The sequence below is a fragment of the Microcaecilia unicolor genome, chromosome 7 (genome assembly GCF_901765095.1).
Source record: "Microcaecilia unicolor chromosome 7, aMicUni1.1, whole genome shotgun sequence".
In the NCBI taxonomy this organism is placed as follows: domain Eukaryota; kingdom Metazoa; phylum Chordata; class Amphibia; order Gymnophiona; family Siphonopidae; genus Microcaecilia; species Microcaecilia unicolor.
Window position 1 is genome coordinate 232,324,999 of NC_044037.1, and position 23,541 is coordinate 232,348,539.

General features: G+C 46.2%; 1 protein-coding gene across 3 annotated transcripts in view; it reads right to left on the minus strand.

The window, feature by feature from the left end:
* CERS6 (ceramide synthase 6) overlaps nt 1–23,541 on the minus strand; it is a 270,865-nt gene that overhangs the window by 120,958 nt on the left and 126,366 nt on the right. For all 3 annotated transcript variants that reach the window (XM_030209471.1, XM_030209470.1, XM_030209469.1), the window contains exon 5: nt 16,060–16,110. In XM_030209471.1, the coding sequence (XP_030065331.1) occupies nt 16,060–16,110 (51 nt within the window). The remainder of the gene's footprint in view (nt 1–16,059; nt 16,111–23,541) is intronic.

The following is a 23,541-nucleotide window of genomic DNA, read 5'->3' on the forward strand; positions in this document are numbered from 1 at the left end:
TCATTACATCCATTGTAAACCTAGGACTTTCAGTCTGTCAGGTTTCTGAGGGATTCTCTCCTTTTCAAAAAATACACTATTAGTGGACTAGCCTGTTCTAGTGTATAATACCTGTTTTGTATTTGATTTACCTTATCAATACACTAGCTCCACTGCACTCTTTTATTGTAGTGATAATCACAGGTTTGAATAACCCTGCCTTAGAATCTCCAGGACCCACAGAGTTAGGAACTGTAGAAGCAATATTAGCACCAGCCACATAAATGGATGCAGCTAATACACATATATTTTCCCTTATAAAATTTCTGCTTTTTATAATTAAAAACTTTCCCTTCCACAATTGCCACTTATATCTGTAATCAGTGGCAGCAAACATACATGTATATGTATGCCTTTTCCAGAGAAGGCAGAAATACACACGTTTACACCTCTTGGATTATAAACATATACTTTGCAAAACCCCAAACCTCTCCCCCAGGAACATTTACAGTACTTTATATATAGCAACAAATTTCCATAGCTGGCCTTCTACTTGTGAAACTCACTTTTATATGCAAAAAGCCCTCGATATATGACAGAACCTGCTTAATTCAAGTTTGTGCTTTGGTAGGCATACTAGCTGGCTCTTCAACACATGCCTTGTGCGATCAGGCTTGTTACTGACTCTGTCTCAAGATAAGCCAAATATCTGCATTATTTATCTGACGAACTCCTGGCTTTCTGATCTGCTTCTCTACTTTTTCTGTATTTGTTTTTTTTTAAAAATCAAACTTTGTCTTTCACTGTATCTTATACACTGTTTGCTATCAAACTGTTAAATTTCTGATATTTGAAAATTCTAATATTTGATAGCACTGGTCTGTGCCTTTGCTGCTTTAAAAGTTACTTTATTAGCATCCTGCCCCCCTCCCCCTATGCTTTCTCTAAAGCAGCCTCACCTGGTGTGGAGGCAGGCTTTTGTTTCAAAGCAGAGGTGTAGTAATGTGATTTAGTACAGCATTGGAGATAGATCTTTGGTTGTTTAGGCCCTCCCACTCCAAGGGTGACAATTCCTATATAGTTTGCCTAATCTTGTCAATCTCCAACAATTAACTCTATCCAAATTGCAGCAGTTTTTTTTTTTTAGAGCAAGTCATTTCTGATTGCGGTGACTATTCAGCTTTCTGCTTTGTATCAGGTGCTTTCCCTGATTTAGATTAAAAGGATCTCTTTTAATATACACACATATATACATATACACTATAAGTAACAGTTTTGTTACTTCTTTACATACCTTTAATAAAAGGATATTAGTTTACCTTCTCTTTTCCTTAAACTTCTTTCACTCTCACTTCAAAAGAGGGAAAGAAGTCATACTCTTTATGTATGATCTATAGAGACCAGGGGCGTATCTGGAATCCGGCGGTAGGGGGGGCCACAGCCAGAGAGGGGGGGGCACATTTTTGCCTCCCTCCCCCCCCCCCCCGCCGCCGCCGCCTCTCTCCACCCCCTCCCCGCCGTCAACCCTCCCCCGCTGCTTACTTTTGCTGGCGCCGAGGTCCCGACCCGCAGTCTCCGTTTTTCGTCTTCCTCCGTGGCCATGCTTCCAGGAAGTAACGCTGCAGTGCTGATTCGTTGACCCCAGTTCGACGTCTGACGTCAGACGCCGAACTGGATTCAACGAATCAGCACTGCAGCGTTACTTCCTGGAAGCATGGCCACGGAGGAAGACGAAAAACGGAGATTGCGGGTCGGACCTCGGCGCCAGCAAAAGTAAGCAGCGGGGGAGGGTTGACGGCGGGGAGGGGGGCCAGGGCGAAATCTGCGGGGGCCCAGGCCCCTGTGGCCCCACGCAGATACGCCCCTGATAGAGACCTGGCCTACTGGCACTGTTAGCAGTAGTAGTGTTGTTGAAAGGATAATCAAGAAATCACTGCCACTTAACTGCTACCTATAAATTTAAATCAGTTTTCATTTCTAGGTCTCTATAGATTAATCCCTTGAACTAGGCCTACAACTAAACATACTACACATCAGATTTTAAAAAAAAAAAATCCTAAACCTCGAAAGGATTTTTTTTTTTGTTACATTTGTACCCCGCGCTTTCCCACTCATGGCAGGCTCAATGCGGCTTACATGGGGCAATAGAGGGTTAAGTGACTTGCCCAGAGTCACAAGGAGCTGCCTGTGCCTGAAGTGGGAATCGAACTCAGTTCCTCAGTTCCCCAGGACCAAAGTCCACCACCCTAACCACTAGGCCACTCCTCCACTCCACGTACAGTGATTAGCTAAATCACTGTACATCCCAATAATAGGCAAGGAAGTACATTGAGCTACTCCCTCAGAGTAAATCTGAACAGGTTCTTAGATCTCACAATAAAACTACCTGCTTCCTGTTCCTTACAGAACAGGTGAAGTAAAAAAAAATAAGGTTTGGACTTTGGTAGGCCATTCTCTTTTTATCCACAGGTACAAAAACTCCTATACTTGAAGTATGGCAAAGAAGCATCGTGCCCCTAAAGCTACTGCTCTCATTACAGTTTCTGCTTCTGTCCAGGCTGAATGCTTAGTCCAAGGCAAGATTCTGTATTCATGTGATACATGTATGCACATTGAATCCTTCATGAAAGAAGTGCAGAAACTAAGATAGGAGGTGGCAAGACTAAGAAGCATCTGTGACAACCAGAAATTCATCCCAGAGATACATGTTGTAACGTTAAGGATCTCCAGCAAAGGGAGAGAAGATCTTGTGCAGAAAGAGGACAGCTGGACACGGGTCACCAGATCTGGCAAAATCAACCCCCAACTCCATCTTCTCGTGAACTGAAGAATCGGTTCGCAGCCCTGGAGGCAGAGGAGCTGAAAACATCTCAAGAATGGGAAGAAACAATGATCGAAAATCCCAAAGCCACTGAATTGGTGGCCAAAAAGAAGCGAAAGGTAGTGGTGATCGGTGATTCACTTCTGAGGGATACTGAGGCACCCATCTGTCGACCAGACATGATGTCCAGTGAATTGTGTTGTCTGCCTGGTGCCAAGATTCGAGATGTAAAGTAAAGATTGCAGAGACTCATTAAGCCTACTGAACACTACCCTATGCTGCTAATCCATGTTGGCACAAATGAACTGCTAGGTATCCTACTGAACATATCAAACGTGATGGGATCTTAAAGTTGAATTTAGTGAATTAAATAATGTTAGTAACATTGTTGGATTGTTGGTTTAATTATGAATTGATCATGAATGTGACTGTTAGACAGACTGGATGGACTGTGGAGTTCTTTGCTGTCATCTACAATGTGTTTACGTTACTATCAGGCTCATTTTTGAAAGAGAAGGACATCCATCCTTTGATATAAATCGGAAGATAGATGTCCTTCTCCCAGAGACGTCCAAATCAGTATAATCGAAACCCGATTTTGGACATCTCCAACAGCAGTACGTCGCAAAGACGTCCAAATTTCAAGGGGGCGTGGCGGAGGCATAGAGAAGGTGGAACTTGGGCGTGCCTAACACTTGGACGTCTTTGACCCATAATCGAAAAAAGCAAGGACGTCCCTGATAAACACTTGGACGTTTTCACCAGGACATGTTTTTTTACGAATAAGGCACAAAAAGGTGCCCAAAATGACCAGATGACCACCCGAGAGAATTGGGGATAACCTCCTGTTACTCCCCCAGTGGTCACTAACCCCCTCCCACCCTCAAAAAACATCTTTAAAAATATTTTGTGCCAGCCTCTAAGCCAGCCTCAGATGTCATACTCAGGTCCATGACAGCGCATGAAGGTCCCTGGAGCAGTTTTAGTGGGTACTGCAGTGCACTTCAGACAGGCGGACCCAGGCCCATATCCCCCCTACCTCTTACATTTGTGGAGGAAACAGCGAACTCTCCAAAACCCACCACAAACCCACTGTACCCATATATAGGTGCCCACCTTCACTCGTAATGGCTATGGTAGTGGTGTACAGTTGTGGGTAGTGGGTTTTGGGGGGGGGGGGTTGGGGAGCTCAGCACACAAGGTAAGGGAGCTAGGTTCCTGGGAGCATTTTAAGAAGTCCACTGCAGTGCCCCCTAGGGTGCCCGGTTGGTGTCCTGGCATGTCAGGGGGACCAGTGCACTACAAATGCTGGCTCCTCCCACATCCAAATGGCTTCCATTTGGATGTTTTTGACATGGACGTCTTTGGTTTCGAAAATCGCCAAAAGTCAGAGATGTCCAAATCCAAGGACGTCCAATTCTAGGGACGTCTCTGATGGTATTTTCGAAACGAAAGATGGACAGTCATCTTTTTTCAAAAATATGGTTTTCCTTGCCCCTGGATTTCGACGTTTTGCAAAGTCATCCAAATCGCAACTTGGATGTTTCTTTTGAAAATGCCCCTCCAAGTAAATCATTGCCTACAATTAATTGTGCTGTACTATACTTTGATTCATTTTTCCTTGATAACCTTTCATTTACAATATGATATCCATCTGAAATGATTAATTATCTTCTGTGTTGAAACATAGAAGCATGATGGCAGATAAGGACCAAAATGGCCCATCCAGTCTGCCCATCTTCAGTAACCTCTAATTCCTCCTTTTCATGAGAGATCCCACATGCTTGTCCCACACTTTCTTAAATTATGACACAGTCCTTGTCTCCACGACATCCACCGGAGGCCATTCCAACCATCCACCACTCTTTCCATGAAAGAGTGTTTTCTTAGATTCCTCCTAAGCCTATTTCCTCTTAACTTCATCCTGTGCCCTCTCATTCTAGAGTTTTCCTTCATTTGAAAAAGGCTCACCACCTGTACATTAATGTCACTGAGGTATTTAAATGTCTCTATCATATCCCCTCTCTCATGCATCTCTTTTGGTGTCTACATGTAGAGCTTCATAAGCCTGTTCCTATATGTTTTATGACAGAGACCGCTTACCGATTTTGTAGCCGCCCTCTGGACTGACTCCATCTTGTTTATATCTTTCTATTGGTGTGGTCTCCAGAATTGCACACAGTACTATAAATGGGGCCTCACCAGAGACTTATACAAGAGCACTATCACCTTTTATCCTGTTGGTCACCCCTCTCCTTATGCACCCAAGCATTCTTCTGCATTTTTTAACATTGAATCTTAGTTGCCAATTATTGGACCATTATTCAAGCTTCGCTAGATCCTTCCTCATGCCATCCACACCTTCTGGGGTATCAACAGCAAAGAGACAAACCTTACCAGAAACAGTTCTTCCTCAATATCACTCACAAAAAAACAGTTGGACCAAGGACCAATCCCTGTAGCACACCACCGATAACATACCTTTCCTCAGAACAAGCTCCATTTACCACTACCCTCTATCTCCTTCCACTCAACCAGTTTTTAACCCAGTCAGTCACTGGGCAAACGCCTGACTCCTGCTCTTAGGCAATAGCTGAGTTAGTGCTGCTTCACAGTATTTATTTAAATACAAGCAAGGATTAATGTACCTGCCCCCATGAGCTAGAATTTGTAGTGATCAGGGTGAACTAGGTGTGTAGCTAGCAGCCCAGAACTGAATAGCAAGATGGCCGACAGGTAAGGAGCTCCACTAACGAGCTCCAGAGGTCCCAAACGAACAGACCACCTGAGCCGTCCCCAATCGGACCGGAACGGACCGGGTGTCGCGTTCTCGAGGACCTTGGCATACTGTCAGGCTTCTTCCCCGAGAGCACTGGGTTCGTGAGTCCTTGGGCCACTACCGTGGAGCGGCAGTGGCAGGCAAGATCACCTTCACGGTAGAGACGAGACAAGACTGGACCGGAAACCCGGACTGGAGTTCTACCCAGGAATACACGGAACTGGAACGCACCGGACGGATGCGCACTGGAGTGGAGCCCGCTGGACTGGAACACACTGGAGTGGACCCACTGGACTGGAACATACAGGACCGGAACCTGCTGGACAGGTACCCACTGGACCTAGGCTTCACCTACGCTTAGCCACCTTTCCCCGAGGGTTGAGCCCTCAGGTTCGGGCAGCCGGCAGGGCTTACAGGAAAAAACGGAACTGGAACTTGCAAGCAGGAACAGCAGGAATCAGGATACAGAAGTGCCCCCCAGGCACCTAGGCGAAAGCAAGGCAGACAGGCAGGGAATGTCCGGGTTCCGGCAGTAGGCAGGTTCAAAGCAAGGGTCAGGTCACGGAGCAAGACTATGGCTGGAGCTTCAGTATCAAGGAGTACTGGCAACAGACTGAACAAGGGCTGAAGCTCCAGAAGCAAAAGAAAACACACACGGGAAAACCAGAAAGCTAAACACAAGAAGACTAGTAAACTGTACACAAGCTAATAGGAAAGCTATGCCCAAGCAAACTAGTCATACACAAGAAACATACACTAAGCAAACACAGGAAAGCTGTACACAGGCTGACAATGCAAAGCTGTGCCCAAGCTAACAAGTTATACACTAGGAACATACACAGAGCAATCTCAGGAGAACTAGCAAAGCTGTACACAGGCTAACAAGCAAAGCTGTGCCCAAGCTAGCTAGTCATACACTGGAAACATACACAGAGAACTAGCAAAGCTGTACACAGGCTAACAAAATGCTGTGCCCAAGCTAGCTAGTCAAACATAGAAACTCACACAGAGCAAACAATGTAGCAGTGTACAGAGCACTCTACATACCAGGGCTCTTAGACGGAATGCAAAGGCAAGGGCTGCAGGCTCTAAGTGATAAATAAAGCCTTTCAACACCAGAGGCACAGCTGCAGCAATCTCCTTGCCTCCAAACAGAGGCTTGACACACAGAGAAGTCAGCCCACAGCAAGGAACAGCGGAAGCCATCTTGGATACTGGCATAGAGGAGTCGGCAGCCATCTTGGAAGAGGCATAGCCCACAAAGGTGAGGTCCAGTAAGGCAATCAGCACACAAAGCCAGACACAGAGACAAGCAGAAGCCAGCACAGCCACTGACTCCCAGAAACAGGGTAAGTATGAGGGTGGTCACAGCCACAGACATGACACCGGGAAGGAACTAGATCAGAGCCGAATCCTTGCTGATTCAATTGATCCAATCGGGGCCCATAGACCCAGAAGGCAAACGACGAGTTTAGGACCAACTGTCCGCACCACGCGGCCCATCTACCCGCTGACGACTGAGACCTGGGGGACCCAATCCGGAAGCAGACGCTAAGACAAGAGCCCGTCTGAATCACCCATTGAAACCACAAGCTGTATTATCCCGCTGCCATCGGAGAGGTGGAATACCTCCCAACCGGGATCAGCATCTACGGAAAAGGCGATCAGAACTACAGACGGTGGCCCAGGACGGGCAACCACGTGGCAACCATGCGGTGACCGAGTTAGTTACTCTGCAGCCCACGCCTGGGAGACCCGAAGGCGAACCGCAGTAAGTTAGCCTACCTTCCTAAGATTGTGCCGCCAGCGAGACTGGACCGCATAGAGCTTTGACTGTACGCCGAAATAGCTCCCCGTAGAGAACTCTGACCGATATCACCACACCGTCCGAGAAGCTTACCTGGAGTAGCCCTAACCGCCAGCACACCGACCGACACGTCACGCCACCAAACCAGGAGTCAGCCCAGTAAGGCCCGAACCGCCAGCACATCACCCGAAACCCCGCACCACCCGACCAGAGGTTAGCTAGAGAGAGGCGAATCGCCAGCACACCGACCTCAGTGGATCCGGACTGTGCATCGGAGAAAATCATTCACAATGCGCGGCAGAAACAACTGCAGAGCGAGGACTTCCCGAGAAACTGCTGCTCCTGAACTGTTGCTGCATGATTAAACTGCTGCGTAACCGACTCCTTTGCCTTGCTGTATGCTTTTGCTGCAAGTTACATGCTGAAAGCTCACTTTAATTGCCTTAAACGCTCAAATACTTTATCTAATCGCGTCAAATTGCTTTACAGGCTTTGTAGTTTGTCTAAACTGTATCTGTATAGTATATTATTGCATCCAGAACTGTAATCCGTTTTAAACGCATGTAATTTGCACCTAGAACTGCAATCTGCGTATCTCTCATCTCATAGCACCCTTAGGCTCTATTACTAACAACTCTATCTACTCCCCTTGGACCTAGCATCAGGACAACCAGCTCAAAGAGTTCTACTCAGCCTGTTCAAGTCCGTCCGTTCTAGCTTCTTCCAAGCTGTCTGTTCTAGCCTGTCCCTATCCGTCTGTTCATGGCCCCCATTCACATTCTCTTCCTTGCCCTGTCCCTTCCTAGCCTGATCCTCCTCCCCCTACCGCTGCCTACCGCAGGAACTCACTGCCCATCCTCTCCCGTCCTGCTCACTACTGCAATACCCTACCCACCCCCGTCCCCCACACCTCACCATCTCTCCTGTCCTCCTCCTCCTTCCTAGCTCTCAACCTTCAACACCTCCTTCCTACCATTAACCCTTCCCCATTCCTCCTAAGCGCATCCCGTATTCGTCGCCTTCATCGCCCTACCTCCCCACCCTCCTACGCACTCTCTTGCTTCTTCTCCTGCTATCCGCGGGAGACATCAATCCCAACCCAGGTCCCCCACACCTGTCCTCGTCTCATCCATGCAAACGATTCCGCGATATCTCCAATCTCATCTCTATTCCCCTCCTCCCCCCTCTTCCCTCCCCTTCTCGTGTGCCCTGTGGAACGCCTGCTCGATCTGCAACAAACTTTCCTTCACCCATGATCTCTTCATCTCCCGTGCCCTTCAACTGCTCGCCCAAACTGAAACCTGGCTCACCCCCGACAACTCTGCGTCAGTCGCGGCCCTATGCCATGGAGGCTACCTTTTCTCCCACTCTCCCCACCCAGTTGGTCGCAGTGGAGGCGTCGGGTTACTACTTTCGCCCTCTTGCAGTTTTCAACCTCTCCTCCTACCGCAGTCGCACTGCTTCTCATCCTTTGAAGTTCACTCCATCCGTCTATTCTACCCACTGCCACTCAGAGTGGCTGTCATTTACCGCCCCCCTGACAAGTCCCTCTCCTCCTTCCTTACCGACTTCGATGCCTGGCTCTCCATTTTTCTTGATCCCTCATCCCCGTCCCTCATTCTTGGAGACTTCAACATACACGCTGATGACCCATCCGACTCCTATGCTTCTCAGTTCCTCACTCTGACCTCCTCCTTCAACCTCCAACTGAGCTCCACCACCCCTACTCACCAAACTGGCCATTGTCTTGACCTTGTCCTCTCCTCTACTTGCTCACTCTCCAATTTCTGCGCCTCGGCTCTTCCTCTCTCAGACCATCACTTGATCACCTTCATACTTCATCACTCCCCCTCAGCCCCGCCCAACACTCACCGCTACTTCCAGGAATCTCCAGGCTGTTGACCCTTCCACATTATCCTCTAGTATCTCTAATCTCCTCCCTTCCATCATGTCCCCCAAGTCTGTTGACAAGGCTGTCTCCGCTTACAACACCACTCTCTCCTCTGCTCTAGACACCCTTGCACCATCCATCTCCTGTCCCACTAGGCGCACTAATCCCCAGCCCTGGCTGTCCCCTTGTAACCATTACCTTCGCTCCTGTGCCCGATCAGCTGAACGCCTCTGGAGGAAATCTCGCACCCACCCCGATTTCATTCATTTTAAATTCATGCTATCCTCTTTCCAGGCCTCCCTATTCCTTGCCAAACAGGATTATTATACCCAATTGACTAATTCCCTCAGCTCCAACCCTCATCGTCTCTTCACCACCCTTAACTCCCTCCTTAAGGTGCCCTCCAATCCCACCCCCCCACCCCCGTCACTCTCTCCTCAATCACTGGCTGACTACTTCCACGACAAGGTGCAGAAGATCAACTTCGAATTCACCACCAAGCCTCCTCCTCCTCTCCACCCTCTCACCCACTCCCTCAACAAACCAACCCTGGCCTCCTCTTTTCCTGACATCACCAAGGAGGAAACCACCCACCTTCTTTCCTCCTCGAAATGCACCACCTGTTCTTCTGATCCCATCCCCACCAACTTACTTAACACCATCTCCCCTACTGTCACCCCCCCCCCCCATCTGTCATATTTGTCCTGGTCTACTATACATCTATCCCCATTAGCATTTGTTTTCTGTGGTCTTATGCCTGGCCTTTCATTGGTGAACACAGAACAGAAATAATTGTTAAGCAGTTCAGCTTTTTCCTTATCAGGTTCTACATATTCCTCCCCCTCAGTTTGAGCCTCAAAATGCTATTTTTGCACTTCTTCCTGTCACTTACATATCTGAAAAATGTCTCGTCCCCCAATTTTACCGTGTTAGCTATCATTTCTTCCATTTGCCTCTTTGCTTTCGTTACAGCTTTCCCAGCTTCTCTTAGCTTTTCCACATATTTTTGCCTGTCTTCCTCTTTCTGAGTCGTCTTGTAACATTTGAAAGCTAACCTTCTTGCCCTTACCTTTTCAGTTACTACATTTGAGAACCAGAGTGGCCTTCGTTTCCTCTTACTTTATGTAATTTCCTAGCATAAAGGTTCATCGCCTTTAAAATAGCTCCTTTTAGTTTTTCCCACTGATGTTCTACATCCTTCAGTTAGTTCTTTTGAAATCTAGGACCTTCAATCTTGAATAAGCCTTCTCCTCCTGTGTCTTAATATTGAACCACATCATTCGGTGATCACTAGATATCAGATGATCTCCCACCATAGCATTAGAAACATTCTCCCCATTTGTAAGCACCATGTCTAGAACAGCTCCATCCTGCATTGGTTCTGTTACTCACTACTGAAACAATTCTTCCTGTAGAGAATCCAAGATCCCTTTGCTTCTAGATGACCCCACAGCAGGAACGCCCCAATCGATGTCAGGCATATTATATGACTCCGCAGTAGGGACACCCCAATCGACGTCAGGCGCATTAAAATCACGTATCAGTAGTACTTCCACTTTCCAAGCTAGCTTGTGGATGTCTTCAATTAAGTCTCTGTCCATTTCTTCTGACTGTGAAGGTGACCTACACCAATGCAAATACATTTTCCTTTCCCTCTTACCAGTTTAACCCACAGTGCTTCTTCCTTACCCCATATGCCCTGCAGTTCTGTCACTTTAATATTATTCTTAACATATAATGCCACTCCTCTACCCTTTTTTCCTACCCTGTCCTTCCTGAATAGATTATAGCCAGGTATAATTATATCCCAATCATGGTTCTTTGTAAACCACGTCTTCATGACCGCCATTAAATCCAAGACAGCTGGTATCATTGTACCCTAGATCTGAAATTTATTTCCCATACTATGAGCATTGGTATACAAGCCTTTCCAAGTGTTACTCTTTTTTTCCTTTTCTATCATGGTATTTAGTGTCTTACCTTTCTGAGGGTTATTAATGACTTTGGGGCTTTTGTCACCCATCGCCAGCAAATTTAGTTTAAAGCTCTCCTTAGTACTTTAACCAGTCTGTTACTTAAGACACTTCACCCCTTCTTTGAAAGATGGATACCATCACTGCTCAGTAGCTCTTAGAAAATCATCCCATGATCTAGGAAACTGAAGTGCTTGTGCTGGCACCATCCATGCAGCCATACATTCAGATCCAGGTTGCGAGCTTCTCTCATTTGGCCTTTACCTTCAACAGGAAGGATCGATGGCCAGGTGTCATGCTTCTCCCGGAAGCACTGGGTTGTGAGTCCTTGGACCACTGCTGTGTAGCAGCAGTGGCAGGCAAAATCACCTCCAAACCAGAGACAAGGCAAAACAGGACTGGAACCCCGGACTGGAGTACTGAACTGGAATGCACCGGACTGGTATGTACTGAACTGGAACACACTGGACAGGAACACACCAGACTGGACCTAGGCTTCACCTACACATAGCCGCCGTTCCCCGGGGGTTGAGCCCCCGGGTACAGGCAGCCGGCAGGACTTGGAGGAAAACTGGTACTGGAACTAGCAGGCAGGAACACCAGGAATCAGGATTCAGAAGTGCCCACAGGCACCTAGACAAAAGCAGGGCAGACAGGGTTCAGAAGTGCCCACAGGCACCTAGACCAAAGCAAGGCAGACAGAGGTGCAGAGCTATGACTGGAGCTCCAGTAGCAGAGAAGTACAGGCAGAGACCAGGACTATGGCTGAAGCTCCAGCAGCTAGAAATACAGGCAGGGAGCAGGGCTATGGCTGGAGCTCCAGTAGCTGAGAAATACAGGCAGGGAGCAGGCTATGGCTGGAGCTCCAGTAGCTGAGAAATACAGGCAGAGAACAGAACTATGGCTGAAGCTCCAGTAGCTTAGAAATACAGGCAGGAAGCAGGGCTAGGGCTGGAGCTCCAGTAGCTTAGAAATACAGGCAGGAAGCAGGACTAGGGCTGGAGCTCCAGTAGTTGAGAAATACAGGCAGGGAGTAGGCTATGGCTGAAGCTCCAGTAGCTTAGAAATACAGGCAGGAAGCAGGGCTATGGCTGGAGCTCTAGTAGCTGAGAAATATAGGCAGGAAGCAGAGCAATACTGAAAGCTGCCAAGCAGCCACTAAGAAATAAACCCAAGACAGGAATACAGACCAGAGACAAGACTAGGAAAAGCAATAGAACCAAAACTAGCTACACACAGACTAACTAGAATAAGCTACACACAAGCTAACAAGAATAAGCTATACACAAGCTAACTAGACACAAGCAAAAAACTCAGACTAGAACTGGACTAGGCTGAAGTGCACAGAGCACTCTAACATACCAGGGACCTTAGACGATGCAAAGGCAAACACAGAAGTCTCTAGGTGATTAATAAAGCCCATCAACACCTGAGGCTCAGCTGCAGTAATCTCTAGGCAGCTACGGGTGCTGTCCAGGCACAAACCAAGAAGCAGGCAGAAAGCATACTGAAGCATAGAGAGACTCAGCATACACAGGTGCAGTATAGTGGAGTAATTAGAGCCATGCTGGAAGCAGCCAGCACACAGAGACAGAGGCAGAGCTAACTCAGGCAACACACACAGGTGCAGTATAGTGGAGTAATTAGAGCCATGCTGGAAGCAGCCAGCACACAGTGACAGAACTAACTCAGAAAGGACAGAAGCCAGCTCAGAAGCTGACCCCCAGAAATAAGGTAAGTCTGAGAGGGGTCACGACCACAGATGTGACACCAGGGCAGTGGTTTGAGTAGTTTGTTTGGGGACTTTTGCTAAGGGTGAAGAAGACTGGAGGGAACAAACTTGCCTCGGAACTGTGAAAGACAAAGAGGAAAAAGAAGAAGATGATGGGGGGGGAAGTGAAGGCTCTAAAAACCCTGGTGGGTTCAGGCCTGGTGGCACGGGGCTTGCCTAATGGAGAGGAAGCTTGGAGAAAAGGCTGTGCAAACTGACTTGTACCCACTTCAGTAGGAAACTGAAAGATAATAGGGCAGTGGAAGCTAAGGCTGTGTTTGCAGGTTTGAAGCCCTAACAAAAACTGGTTACTCATGATATGGAATTGGAATGGCTCTCGAGCACTGTGTTTTATCGAAGAATGAAAAATGTTGAAGAGGTGGTCAGTGGTGAAAGGCAGCTAATTGGCATCAGAAGCACCCTGCCCATGACCCTAGTCACAGGAAATATTTCACTCAACACATAGTTAAGCTCTGAAATTCCCTACTGGATGATGTAGTAACAGAAGTTAACATAGCTGGGTTTAAAAAAAAAAAAAAAAAAGGTTTAGACACATTTCTGGAGGAAAAGTCCAAAAACCACTGTACAGGAAGATGTGGGAAAATCTAGTTTCTTCTGGGAATGCTGCTAAGTACTTGTAACCCATATTGGCCATTAGGAGACAGGACACTGAACCACTTTGGAAGTCTTGTGTTCTTTAATGAGGTGGCTGTGGTGCAAGGGAAAGTTCCTACACAATGAACAATTACACATAAGCCCCTGATAATGCACTCACAGTAGTCAGTGAATTTAAAGGTGCTGACCACTGCAGGCTGCATCTGATCTGAATATTCAATGCTGGGCCTAATCCAGGCACTGGTACTGATTATTCAGGTTATGGTTGGCTGTCAGAATTTAACATTTGATTTTGGGTCCTTTCCACCTCGTTACTGTTGTGCATTTGATTTTGGGTCCTTTCCACCCCTTTACTGTTGTGTTCCGTTCCCGTGGAGAGTGTGAATCCCATTTGTCTTTGTCTGAGAATTTAATGAGTACCAGTAATGTTAAGATTGGTGCCCAGATAATAAGTGTCTGGGTAAACTTAGGGCAGCCTTTTTGCACTAACTGGATAGAGCTATGCAGTTGCATAGCTGGGCCTTTGGGGCAGCCTATAAAGTAGGGAGGCACAAAACTTTGTTCTGCCCCTGCCTTGTTCTTCTTGCCCCCTTGTAACATCTACGCACTTGAGCTGGTGGGGATCCCCAAGCTTCTCCAACACAAATGGTCCTCCACCAGGCAGTTGATGGCTCTTTCCATGAGCCTCCTCACCCCCCCTTCCGTGCATGCTCTGTTTTCACACGTGCACGAAAACCAAGCATGTGGGGGAAAGGGGGTCAGCAAGACAGTGGCAGCCTATGGACTTCCAGGCTGCCTGGTGGAGGACCTTTTCTGCTGGCAGAGCTTAGGGACCCCCGTCAGCCACAGCAGATGATGCTACAATTTGAGGGAGAACCTGAATCCAAAGTGGGTCTCAGCTACCTGTGTCTGCACCACTGGTGTAGTGACTGTTTCACTAGATTTTCAATGGCACTATTCAGTTAAGTGCTACTGAAAATCCAGATATGGCCAGCTCACCACAATTTAACCAGGCAGGAGCCTCTACTACCTGGCTAAATCATTCAGAATATCTACTTCATAATAATCAGTGACAACTGTTATATTTACACAAAAACTTATTGCTACTAATTTTTAGTTCCTTCTTCAATACATTTAGAAGTACACAGAATCCTATCCACAAGGCTTCTTATGTAATTAGGTTCTCCTTTTAGTACACAGCCATCAGAAACCTGGTTTCCCTGAATGGGATGACAAGTAAAATTTCCCTCACTTTATTGAAAGCATGTTTATTGAAATTTTCCACCCTAAGATTACAGTTATGAATTACACAATAAAAGACAAATTAAACACCCCCTTCCCCACCTCCTCCCCAAAGATAAGTTGAAACATCTTATTGATGACAGGTTACAATAATTAAATCCAACCAAAACATGAAAGGTCAAGGTATCAATATACGCCAGAAAGACAATATATTAAGCTGACATCATTCATCACCAATCCCCCCCTTGCTCACCATGCCCCCTCCCTCCCCCTTCAGCCATCCCTATCCCCCTGTATAGTTCCCCCGCCCTCACACCCACTGCCCCCCAACCCCCTCTCTTCCCCCCCAAACCATCATCACACCTCATCTTACAATGAAAATTGATTCAATAGGAGACTGCATACAAATTTCCCTCACTTTAATACTCAAACTACTGTGTTTTTGCCATGAAGTCCTCTATATATTTTATTTTACAAAAGGTTACGTTGCCAGTTCTCTTATTCCAATGCCAAAGTTGTCACAATAAAAGTTCCACAGCTGGAATAGCCATTATCCACATGAGGCAGAAAACCGTAGACTCTAGTGAGCGATTGTTAAAAGACAGAGAGCTTTTATTTTTTTTTTAATGAAACAAATGTTAACTTAGAGTAATGAGTCCCTTTAATATCTTTGTACCTTAGATTCTAGACCACACCCATGATGATGCATGCATTAAACCTCAGTAAAAAACAAAAAGCATAAATAAATCAGTATCTAAGCCAGTTCCAGTCAATGTCTTTTTCACTTCCTTTCATGAAAAAAGATGCAAATTGTCAATAGTTACTTCTCTTTACAAGTAATTATTTACTTTTTCATACACTGAGATTTAAGATAAACCCTGCAGAGATAAAACTGTAACACAGCACAATTTTCTATTTTTGTCACTACACTTCTCGCTGAGATGTGCAAGTGCAGATAGTAGTTATACCATTATGCAGGTGATGCTGTCGAAAAACATATTCCAGTCCTGCCATGCTTTTTTTTTTTTTTCTGTAATAGTAAGGACCTGAAAATTCTACTGTTGGGCATTGTTTTTAAAATGATTTTCCCAAAGAACAGAAGAGGAGAGAAAATCACTTTGAAATAAATGTCCATGATGGTTATACTGATGTTAGATCAAACTGCTAAGAATAACTTTTACCTGATATGGGTAGTTCTCCCAGCATTGTCTTAGGTTCCAAAACCATGGCATCTTGAAAAAGACAGAAAAAAAATTAGCAAATTAACAAAAAAACTATTTAAACTAGGTTATCTTGGGTGGTGATGTATGGGAAATTGCATATTGATGTGTAGTCAAATTCCAAATGAAAAGCAGGTACTGATTCATAGGTATTTACCCATCACTCATGAATGAATAACTGGCACATTGTTAAATGTTCATCATACCTGTCACGTATGGTGCTTTACATAATCAAATCAACTAGGCTGACTGACTGATTTTCATACGCATAAGGCATCCTCACCTGACGTATACTGAAAACATTATGGCATCCATTTACTAAGCTGCAGTAAGCACTAGCGCATGCTTATTACAAATTAAAAGGGTTTACCACGGGGTGCACTCAGGTGTCCCACAGTAAGTTCCAAATATGCTTGCACAACCCATGCAGTAAAAAATATTTTTTATTCTTTGGCCAAAGAGGCATGTCTGAGATGTGAAGAGTGGGCATTTCTGCACTAATCAGTTAGTGCATCTACATTGCCACAGGCTGACTAGCGCAGGATTAGTGTGTGAGCTCTTACCACCTACAAAATAGGTGGCACTAAGGGCTCATGTGCTAATTTTTGTTAATGGCAACATTAGCACATGGCCATTACATCATATAATGGAAAATTGGCCATTAAAAACTAAAAAAGACTGAGGAACTGAGTTCGATTCCGACTTCAGGCACAGGCAGCTCCTTGTGACTCTGGGCAAGTCACTTAACCCTCCATTGCCCCATGTAAGCCGCATTGAGCCTGCCATGAGCGGGAAAGCGCGGGGTACAAATGTAACAACAACAAAAAAAGGGTCCTTTTACTAAGGTGCACTAAAGATTAGAGTGTGCTAAATGCTATGGGCTTCTTAGCATTTACAAGCAGATGATCAAAAGCAAATGCCGGCGCTAGAGGCTGTTAGTGCCATACTAGCACCGGCATTTGCTACCGCCCCATGATCAGAGCCCTCGAGCACATGAAACAACATACTCAAGGGCTCTTAGCGGAAGTAGCATGCAAATGCATGCTAAACAGGGCTCATAGCACAAGTAGCCTGCAAATGCATGCTAATCAGTGCTTAACGCATTCATCCCCAATGATCAGCATCCAGCACGCCAAAGATTGGGTCGCTGGCCGCAACAAACCCTACGCCAGCTCCGAGCTGGTGTTAGGGTTTGCAGATCATTGGGGAGGAATGGTGAGCCCTGTCCAGCAAGCATTTGCATGCTGGCAGGAGCCCATTCCTGCTTACAGCAAACCTGCCAGCGAGGGCAGTTGAGGACGCCCAAATTTTGGACGTTTCGGCAATGGGCAGTTAAGGACGTCCAAAATTGGATGTTTCTACGAGAAAGACGTCTTTCTCAGAGAAGCATCCAATTTTGGACGTCCTTAACTGCCCATTGCAGAAACGTCCAAATTTTGGACATCCTCAACTGCCCCGTCGCTATACCTCCGACACCCCCTTGAAATTTAGCCGTCCCTGCACCAGGGCAGTTGAGGACGTCCATCTTCCGATATAACGATGGGCATCATTCTCTTTTCATTGGTCTCCAGCCCAGACCTGTCAAACAAGTGCCGGAGGATTGTGCTGAGCGCATACTCAGGCACAATTCTCCCGCACTTCTACCCCATAATCTGAGATAATTGCACTGCTTAAATTTGCATGTATTATCTCTGATCATAGATCTATTATTATTATTATTATTATTATTATTATTATTATTATTATTAAAAAGAAAGATAAACAAACACTCTCACTGTCTTGGGCTTTCCAATTTAGCTTTCCACTGTCCTTTTTTTTTGCTTCTCATCTACCTCCCTTTCCCAGTAAACAATTTACTCAAAACTTCAACTAAAACCTTTCAGAGATTTCACCACACAGGGGCCCTTTTATAAAAGCTTAGCGTGCGCTAAATGCTGGGTATTCTATTTTATATCTATGGGCCACATGGCACTTAGCACATGTTAATGTCCGTTAGTGTGCACTAAGTTTTGTGAAAGGGACCCCGTGTGGTGAAATTGCTGAAAGGTTTTAGTACAAAATATACAGACATGAGCCATTTTTCGACTAAGTCATTAGTGAAAGCTGGTCAGCATGAAGTAAAAAGCAGTAATGCTATGAAATGAGTGTGAAAATTTAGGTTTAAAATTCTTATATACAGCAAATCCTAAATAAAAAACAAAAATCTTATAGTAAAACAATACAAATCAAATAACATTCAAAACAGAAAGCCTAAGTTGCGTATGCATCTCCAAAGGTTTTCAAATTCTTTTTATAATCCTTTTAAGTCACAACAGAATCTCAGAGCTGAAGGCTTCTGCCACAGTCTGGGTGTTATGATAGAATAATGAAGGAATTTCTAATAACCCCTGATCCTGAGAACAAAAATCCATAATAGGATGATACTACTTCATTACATTAACCAGAGGATAAATGAGGCAAAAGGTTGCAAGATACAAAATACTACCTTACTGAACAAAAACTAGGGGAATTTCTTGCAATGATACAGTGGGCATGGTTCATTCAAATTCTCTTTCACTTCTGAAGAATACATAGACTTACAAAAATTGTGGGCACCAATGCATTCTTATGGGCATCCCTAACATTTATCGTGCCCACAATTTTAGTGTGTGCTAAAAACGTGAGCGCGCCTTAGTAAAAGACACACTGGGTTTCTAGTCTGTGAATTGTATTATGTCATGAAGTGTATTTCTCCTAATTGGCCAGCAGATGGTGTCTGTTTTGTGTTTTAAAGCTGTTGCAGAAAAGACCCTCTCTCTGTTGTTGTTTGTAAATGATATGGAAATCAGAACACGTGAGGTGATTAAATTTGCAGATGACACAAAACTATTCAAGGTTTTTAAAACATGTGTGGACTGTGAAATATTGCAGGAAGACCCTAAAAAATGGGAAGACTGGGCATCCAAAAGGCAGATGAAATTTAATGTGGACAAATGCAAGGTGATGCACATTGGAACGAATAATCCAAATCATAATTCCATGATGCTAGGGTCCACCTTGGGGGTTAGCACTCAAGAAAAAAGATCTAGGTGTCATTGTAGATAATACGCTGAAATTGTGTGGCTGCGGCCAGGGCCGCCAAGAGACTAGGCTGGGCCCGGGGCAAGGCCGCCCCACCTCCACCCCCCCCCCCCCCGCCGCTGCCGCCCCCATCACTCCCACTGTCGCCCCCAGTAGCTCCCCCCGTCGCTGCAGTCCCTGTTCTCACCTGCCTTCTGGTTTCCACGAGGACGGGACACAGGGAGGGAAGGCCCGAAGGGAGGCGATCTGTGACTGCCGCTTCGAATGCAGGAGGCCCGTAACCAAGGAGGCAGGCAGGTGAAACCAGGGACTGCAGCACCGGCGGCCTAACCCCGGCGCTGGGCCCCCCTTGGAGGCCGGGCCTGGGGAATTTTGTCCTCCCTACCCCCCCCCCCCCCTCGGTGCCCTGTCTATGGCCAAAAAAGCAAACAGGATGCTAGGAATTATTAGGAAAGGGATGGTGAATAAGACTGAAAATACTATAATGCCTCTGTATCTCTCTATGGTGCAACCGCACCTTGAGTAAGATGGTGGAGGCTATTATTAAGAATAAAATTGCAGAGCATATACAAAAACATGGACTGATGAGACAAAGTCAGCACGGATTTAGTGAAGGGAAGTCTTGCCTCACCAATCTAATGCATTTTTTTGAGGGGGTAAGCAAACATGTGGACAATGGGGAGCCGGTTGATATTGTATATCTGGATTTTCAGAAGGCGTTTGACAAAGTGCCGCACGAAAGACTCCTGAAGAAATTGCAGAGTCATGGAATCGGAGGTAGGGTATTATTATGGATTAAGAACTGGTTGAAAGATAGGAAGCAGAGAGTAGGATTGCGTGGCCAGTATTCTCAGTGGAGGAGGGTAGTTAGTGGGGTCCCGCAGGGGTCTGTGCTGGGTCCGTTGCTTTTTAATGTATTTATAAATGACCTAGAGATGGGAATAACTAGTGAGGTAATTAAATTCGCCGATGACACAAAATTATTCAGGGTCGTCAAGTCGCAGGAGGAATGTGAACGATTACAGGAGGACCTTGCGAGACTGGGAGAATGGGCGTGCAAGTGGCAGATGAAGTTCAATGTTGACAAGTGCAAAGTGATGCATGTGGGTAAGAGGAACCCGAATTATAGCTACGTCTTGCAAGGTTCCGCGCTAGGAGTTACGGATCAAGAAAGGGATCTGGGTGTCGTCGTCGATGATACGCTGAAACCTTCTGCTCAGTGTGCTGCTGCGGCTAGGAAAGCGAATAGAATGTTGGGTGTTATTAGGAAGGGTATGGAGTCCAGGTGTGCGGATGTTAGAATGCCGTTGTATCGCTCCATGGTGCGACCGCACCTGGAGTATTGTGTTCAGTACTGGTCTCCGTATCTCAAAAAAGATATAGTAGAATTGGAAAAGGTACAGCGAAGGGCGACGAAAATGATAGTGGGGATGGGACGACTTTCCTATGAAGAGAGGCTGAGAAGGCTAGGGCTTTTCAGCTTGGAGAAGAGACGGCTGAGGGGAGATATGATAGAAGTGTATAAAATAATGAGTGGAATGGATCGGGTGGATGTGAAGCGACTGTTCACGCTATCCAAAAATACTAGGACTAGAGGGCATGAGTTGAAGCTACAGTGTGGTAAATTTAAAACGAATCGGAGAAAATTTTTCTTCACCCAACGTGTAATTAGACTCTGGAATTCGTTGCCGGAGAACGTGGTACGGGCGGTTAGCTTGACGGAGTTTAAAAAGGGGTTAGATAGATTCCTAAAGGACAAGTCCATAGACCGCTATTAAATGGACTTGGAAAAATTCCGCATTTTTAGGTATAACTTGTCTGGAATGTTTTTACGTTTGGGGAGCGTGCCAGGTGCCCTTGACCTGGATTGGCCACTGTCGGTGACAGGATGCTGGGCTAGATGGACCTTTGGTCTTTCCCAGTATGGCACTACTTATGTACTTATGTACTTATGAGTATTGCATTCAGTTCTGGTCGCCGTATCTCAAAAAAGATATAGCGGAATTAGAAAAGGTTCAAAGAAGAGTGATCAAAATGATAAAGGGGATGGAACTCCTCTCGCATGAGGAAAGGCTAAAGAGGTTAGGGCTTTCAGCTTGGAAAAGAAACGAGGGGAGCTTTGACTGAGGTCTACAAAATCTTGAGTGGTGTAGAACAAGTAGAATTAAATTGATTTTTTACTTGTTCCAAAAGTACAAAGCCTAGGGGACATTCAAGGAAGCTACATGGAAATACTTTTAAAACAAATAGGAGGAAATATTTTTTCACTGAATGAATAGTTAAGCTCTGGAACTCTTTGTCGGAGGATGTAGTAACAGCGATTAGCATATCTGGGTTTAAAAAAGGTTTGTACAAGTTGCTGGAGGAAAAGTCCATAGTCTGCTATTGAGACAGACATGAGGAAGCAATTGCTTGCCCTGGGATTTGTAGAATGGAATGTTGCCATGATTTGGGTTTCTGCCAGGTACTTGTGACTTGGCTTGGCCACTGTTGGAAACAGGATACTGGGCCAGATGGACCATTGGTCTGACCCAGTATGGCTACACTTATGTTCTTATGTAAGTCACACAGGCAGTGTTGTAGTGGAGCCCAGTGCTAGGGAATCATCTGTAACAGTGTGATTGAGAACCATACGATCTAGGTGTCATTGTAGATAATACGCTGAAATTGTGTGGCTGCGGCCAGGGCCGCCAAGAGACTAGGCCGGGCCCGGGGCAAGGCTGCCCCGCCTCCACCACCACCACCCCCCCACCGCTGCCGCCCCCATCACTCCCATTGCCGCCGCCTGTCGCTTCCCCTGCCGCCCCCCGTTGCTCCCCCCGCCGCTGCAGTCCCCGGTCTCACCTGCCTGCCTCCAAGGCTCCGGGCCCCCTGCATTCAAAGCGGCAGTCGCAGATTGCCTCTCTTCTGGCCTTCCCTCCCTGTGTCCCGCCCTTGTGTGATGTAACTTCCGGTTTCCACGAGGGCGGGACACAGGGAGGGAGGGCCCGAAGGGAGGCGATTTGTGACTGCTGCTTCGAATGCAGGGGGCCCGTAACCGAGGCCCCTCACTACCTCTCTACCCTTATCTCCCCGTACGCTCCTACCCGAAACCTCCGCTCACAGGACAAATCCCTCCTCTCTGTTCCCTTTTCCACCATCACCAACTCCAGGCTCCGCCCTTTCTGCCTTGCCTCTCCCTATGCTTGGAACAAACTTCCTGAGCCCATACGCCAAGCCCCTTCCCTGTCCATCTTTAAATCCTTGCTCAAAGCCCATCTCTTCAATGTCACCTTCGGCACCTAACCATTTCACCTCTATCCAGGAAATCTAGACTGCCCCAATTTGACTGTCTGCAATGTTGTCCTTTAGATTGTAAGCTGACTGCACATGTTGTCCTTTAGATTGTAAGCTCCTTTGAGCAGGGACTGTCCTTCTTTGTTAAACTGTACAGCGCTGCATAACCTTAGTAGCGCTTTAGAAATGTTAAGTAGTAGTAGTAGTATATGTGTGCCACCCTCATACATTTGTGGGGAGGGAGTGACTACATTTATGTGCATTGGTGTGGGGCAAAACTGAGCTGATGTTTATTTTATTTATTTAGATTTTGTTCACACCTTTATCAGTGGTAGCTCAAGGTGAATTACATTCAGGTACTCTGGATATTTCTCTGTTCCAGGAGGGCTCACAATCTAAGTCTGTACCTGAGGCAATGGAGGGTTAAGTGACTTGCTCAAGATCGCAAGGAGCAGCAGTGGGATTTGAACCGGCCACCTCTGGATTGCAAGACAAGTGCTCTAACCACTAGGCCACTTCTCCACTGTTATTGTTGCTGATACTTACCTCTAACAACCAGGCATCACCCAGGAGTCCACTGGCACAGTCCGGTTCCAGCCTGGACTGGTCGAGAATAAAGACATCGTGGCAGAAACTGGGGAATCTATCTGGCATACACATCAGTAATGAGGAGTTTTAGTGTTGCAAACTACCTGCATGTTCATTGAATGGAACATCTTTCTGTTGCGGTAGCTCGCTCATCTGTTCCAGGTGATTTCAGGGCAACGTGTGCAAGTCTATGGCCCCTAACACTGGAGGGAGACCCAGCAATGGCATAAAACTCCCTCATGGTCTGCTGCCTCTGCTCAAGGATGTTTGGAAAGCTGACATAGTAACGCAAGTGGCTAAGCAGAGCTCACAGGAATGAGAGTATGCAATGGCAGGCATCAGACTGTGTGAAACCTCTGAGGCCACCAACAACATACTGGAAACTGCCAGTTGACAGAAAGGTCAGAGCAGTGGTGACCCTCACAGCCACTGGAAAGGCATGGCTCCTCAGGTTGGGGGCTCAAGATCATTTGTGAACAGCTCACACAGGTCAGCAATGGTACATAAGTACATAAGTAA